Source organism: Arachis duranensis, chromosome 3 (genome assembly GCF_000817695.3).
Source record: "Arachis duranensis cultivar V14167 chromosome 3, aradu.V14167.gnm2.J7QH, whole genome shotgun sequence".
NCBI lineage: Eukaryota > Viridiplantae > Streptophyta > Magnoliopsida > Fabales > Fabaceae > Arachis > Arachis duranensis.
In genome coordinates, this window is record NC_029774.3 from 131,024,959 (window position 1) to 131,030,358 (window position 5,400).

A 5,400-nucleotide genomic window follows, 5' to 3' on the forward strand; every position below is an offset into this window, starting at 1 on the left:
TTATTGGTCTGTTTAATTTGTAGCTTTTGAACATTATTATATAGAAAGCAATTTACAGAAATACTTGTTAACAAAAAAAAATTAATAAAACATAACTATAATTTATCTTATTTAATATTTATTAATTATTTTAATATTTATTAATTATTATGATAATTAATAAATATTAAATAAAAGTAAATTTTGGGTGAAATTTTTTTTTATTTTCTTAACATTACCGTTATATTTATAGGGAGATTTTGAAGATTTAATTAAGCGGCCATCACTAACTCATTTTCTTTGGATAAGCCTCCCAATTACTCCTTATATCATATCACCCCACCCATTTTATCTAATTTCCCACATGCTGCAACTCTATATTATCAGTTTATCACCCTTATCAACCATTTAAGGAAAATTATTTCTATTACTTGGCCAAGTTTTATTCAACCTCAATAAAGTTTTATTTGTATGTGCACCTTGATTATGTCTACTAATAATTATTTTAGAATTTAACAAAGATTAAATTATAAATTTTTTTTATCATAAAAATCTAATAATATATCATAAAATAAATGAAAAAATTAAACTAATAAAATAAAACACATGAATAATTTTATATATTAACAAAATTAAAAATATTAAACCACATAAATTTGACTAAACAATTAAACTGTATCAGAGAATAATTTTATTTCTAGGCATATTATTTTATTTAAGAAAAAGTATAATTAGACAATAGTTATTAATTTATTATCAAATAAATATGTTTTTGCTCCATCTTATCAAAATACATGCTTAATGATGAGTTTTTGAGTTTAATATATTATTAGTATAAAATATTTTATACAATTATATACTTATATTTATATCTTTAGATGATTATTTATACATTCAATAAAAATAGTAATTTTTTAAAGATAAATATTATTAATTGAATGTATGGATAAAATTATTTTATATTAATAGTAGATTAAAATTAAATTTTGTTTAATACCAGATATAATTAAGTTGCATCCTCAAATACTTTCTCTCTCAAACAGTAGTATCTGCATATTTAAAAAAAATTAAGATCAAGTAATTTTGTGAAACTAACTATTCAATAACAATGTTGCATTACTAATCAAACTGTTGTAAAATAAATAAATAAAAAAATTATAAATATAAATTCAATTTTCAAAATTCATAAAGTTTAATTTTTTTGAGAAATTAAATTTTTCTATTAAAAAAGTTAGCTGTCTAACATTTGAAAAAAGTCACAATGTATTAAATGAGTATTTATTTATATTTATCACAATACTCTTCGTTAGATGTCCATTTAGGATGATGTCTCGTTAAAATCTTATTAATAAAATTTCAATAGAAAAAAATTAGTAAAAAAAAATAGTACAATATCATTTGTAACAGGGATTGCCTCATTAAAAACATTGTCAAAAAAAATTTAATAGAAAAAAAAACCTGACCAAAGAAAAAAGAATATAGTCTCCCCTTTTACCAAACATTATTTTATATCTTAAAATTGGCTCATCCCAATCTGATGGACCAATTTTTTAAGCAAGATTTTGGAAGTAACTTTATAAATAAATCTGTCATATTATTGCTTGAGCAGATCTGTTGGACTAAATTGATCCTTGATTTTGAAGATCATGAGAGTGAAGAAGAATTGTTTTGATTGGAGTTTCTAGAAAATGCGCTTTTAATCGAATAATTTGAACAAGTAATCTCGCAAACGCCAGGTTGCAAGAAAATAATAAGCACACATGTGGCCATCTCGAATATGCGTCTATTAGGACCATAAAATATCTAAAAGATCCATACGGTGGATGAATAGGTCCACATATATCACCTTGAATAATTTCTAGGAATTGAGGAGACTCAAATCTAAACTTTACTGGTGATGGCTTTAAAATTAACTTTTATTGAGAACATGCAGCACAATAAAATTCACTAAATTTAAGAATCTTCTGGTTATTTAGTGAATGTTCATAAAATTTTTTAATAAATCTCCGCATCATGGTTGTTCTCGAATGACCCAATCGATCATGCCAAATTATAAGGGCTAGTAAATTTCTGTAGGTTTACAATGACATGTGATTTAATTACACTAATTTTAGTATAATATAACCCAGATGAAAGTGAGAGTAACTTTTCTAATATAACCTTTTTATTTAAATCATGAGTTGTGGTATATAAGTACTCATGATTTTTCTCATTCATTGTTTCAATATGATATCTATTTCGGTGAATATCTTTAAAATTCAACAAGTTCTTTAGAGACTTGACAGATAATAGTAGTGAATTATTTATTATAAATTTTGTTCCTTTGGGAAACAAAATTATAGCTCTTCGAAACCTTTTGTCACATTGTCTGAGCCAATAATAATATTGACATATTCTTCTTTTGGTAAAAGATGTGTAAAATATATATATTCTTCATTGTTGCGTTTAGCAACAAGAAGATAAGAAATTAGCTTAGAATATTTTTTAAAATCTTTTTCTCAATACTGTTGTTGCAGGAGTATATTCGAGTCATAGAAGGTTGAAAAAGTTTTTTCTAACATGTCATTATCAGTTATCTTTTTTTCACATAATTTTATTCATGAGGTAATTCGGAACATTGATGAATTGTATTCATTTATGAATTTAAAATCCTTAGACATAAGTGTGTCCCCTCATATCGGGTTTGAGAAAGTATCACTATTTTTTTATGATTATTAGATTATATATTTTTTCAAAGTTTTTTCACATATCTACAGAATGTTTTAGTAGGAGATATTCATTTTTCAATCCTTTTTGACAAGGTGACGACGAAAGAAGATCATGACTTTAGCTTTATCTTTCTGGAATGCATTATTTTCAACCTTAATAGTACCTCTAAAGATCCATTGAATCAAGATAGATTTCGGCATCTAGTCTCTATGATAAGTAGTTGTTTCCAAATATATCAAGAGCATTGAATTCAAGATGAGAAAATTTTGATATAATAAAAATTTATTACCTGAATTTTCTTAAATTTTGAACAATCTCGTGCTGATAATAAATAATAAAAAAAATTAATATAAAATGAAGAGATGTAAATAAATAAATCTATTAATATCTCAATATAATAAAAATAATTCATATATATATATATATATATTACTAATATGTATTTATAAAAGAGAGAAAAAGAGAGAAGAGTATAAAAAAAGAGAAGAGTGTTTTATTATTATTGTATGTCATATGTTTTTACTATATACATCGTAAAATATTCATTTTTCAAACTTTATAAAATTTAGTCTTTTTCGAGAAATTAAATTTTTCTATTAAAAATGTTAGCTGCCCAACATTATAAAAAAAAGTCACAATGTATTAAATAGACATCGATTCATGTACAAACCACCAAATATTATATTAAAATTTCATAGGATACATCTAAAGTTCATCAGTAGTTATTAGGGGAAAAAATTACTGTACAGACATATTTATCAGTGCACTCCTTGACCATATATTATTAACAAAGTGTTTCTCCCAACCATAATAACAGTCAACGAATTATTATGGCCAAATCTCTTGAAGCCTTTGGAATATGGAGCAATTGCGATGCTAAAATACGACGCATCTCCACCGTGTGAGGGTCATCATTCTTGTTATTCAAAACATGGATGCTGAGCTTCGTCAAAATTGAAGCCGCACTGATGAAATAGGAGCATGCATAGAGTTGGTCGCTTGTTGCTATAAACCCATTCATTTCCACTTCCGTGAGACTTCTTCTAAAGCAAGTTGGCACTGGCAACCTCTTCCAGAAATTCTTAAGATCCACATCATAAGGGGCTTCATATTCCTGCTAACACAAAAAATTGTTCTTCTTGTTGTTGTTAAAATTTTAATAATGTGCTTATAATTAAGAATCTTGTTAATATGTACAACATATTAAAAACATTGAAAAATAAAATTTTTTATTAAAATAAATTAAAAATATCAGAAATTAAAAACATGTTATTATTATATTTCATAAAACGTGCTTTTCAAAATAGCTAAATCCTATAATTAAAAGGAAAAGTCTAAGGGTCAGTAGTTTTATTGAATTTTGGCCAGCATGTAACCAGCAGAAAAAGATGAATCATTGGATGAAATCTCACACGAATCTCACACCATCATATCATCATTGATGGCTAGTTGATCGCTAACAATTACAAAAATTGCTCACCTAGCATTGCTCTAATTAAAATGAAAAGCATTTGAATTGAATAGACTCACGGAGAGGATATTGCAGTGGTGAAGGTCTATGGTAACTTTGGTCAACCTAGGACAACTGTTGAGAAACCAAAGGAATCCGCAAAATTCTTGGGGATGCATTTGGATTTTCATCTTCAAGTGTCTCACCCTCAAACCCCCTGGTAGCCTCACCGGTTCATCTCCCGAAGGAATCACCTTTCATTCATTAACAAATTAATAAAATCACAAAAAACGTTTTAGTTACCAAAGAAACCGTTGCAATAACAGACATATACGAAGTACCTGAAGAATCACGCTGCAAACTGTAAGAACATTGGCCGCAAAGAAATCTTGAAGAAAATTCTGAAGTTCGTTGCCACATTCAAAGAACTCATCCATGGGGCTTAAATCAAGATCTGCCTCTTCTATGGTACCAGCTTCCACCTTCACTTCAGACACCGGCGGCATGGAACCACAGTACTTGAAAATCTTCAAATTTGGCGCCTCAAAACCAATATAATCCGTTCCAATCATGCACCTATCAATCACCAACTTCTTCAGTTCCAATTTCTTTACATCAAAGGATTCAATATCCCAACAGTTCTTCAGGCTCAAACTCTCCATCCACTCGCACGTCGTTAACAGCGTCCTAATCGATTCCAATTTCAACGGAATCCAAGCAAGAGTCACATCTTTCAGTGCCACAAACTTGGCGAAATTTTTTGTTTCGAAACTGCACGAGTGCAGTTTCAAACTCTCGAGCTTCTGGTGCAGTTTCTTTTTCTCGTAAAGGTGTCTCGGAAATTCAACCGAGGCATCGTGGATATTCTCTTCAGGATGTTCGTCCTCCCACTGCGCTTCGGCGAAATCGAGTTCCAAATCTTTCACGCCGTCCTCTAGGGCGAAATCGACGTAGGCTCCAACGATGTCACCGCAGTTGAAAGGAGGAGAAACACTGAGGGTGAATTTATCGTGGAGATGGTAGTTTTTGTGCAATGTGATCCAGATCTTGATGAAGTTGTTGAAAGCCTTCCTTTGCGGTACTTCAACGTTGTTGCATTCGAGTTGGTTGTTCTTCACTGTGTTGGTAGATTGCCACAGCTTCAACCACTTCTTGGAAAGGATACATGTTTTCGCTGCTTCTTTGAAAGGAAGCGAGGAAAGAACGTTGAGAAGAAGCTCTTCGGGTAATGAAGAAATTTTGTCGGTTTCTTTTTCTGCCAT

General features: G+C 29.2%; 1 protein-coding gene across 1 annotated transcript; it reads right to left on the bottom strand.

The window, feature by feature from the left end:
• Positions 1-3,505: 3,505 nt before the first annotated feature.
• LOC107481584 (putative F-box protein At3g29830) lies at positions 3,506-5,400 on the bottom strand. The gene is made up of 3 exons (XM_021137133.2): positions 4,480-5,400; positions 4,219-4,392; positions 3,506-3,802 (listed from the first exon to the last, which is right to left on the bottom strand). The coding sequence occupies exons 1-3, from the start codon at positions 5,398-5,400 to the stop codon at positions 3,506-3,508; spliced, it is 1,392 nt and encodes a 463-aa protein (XP_020992792.1).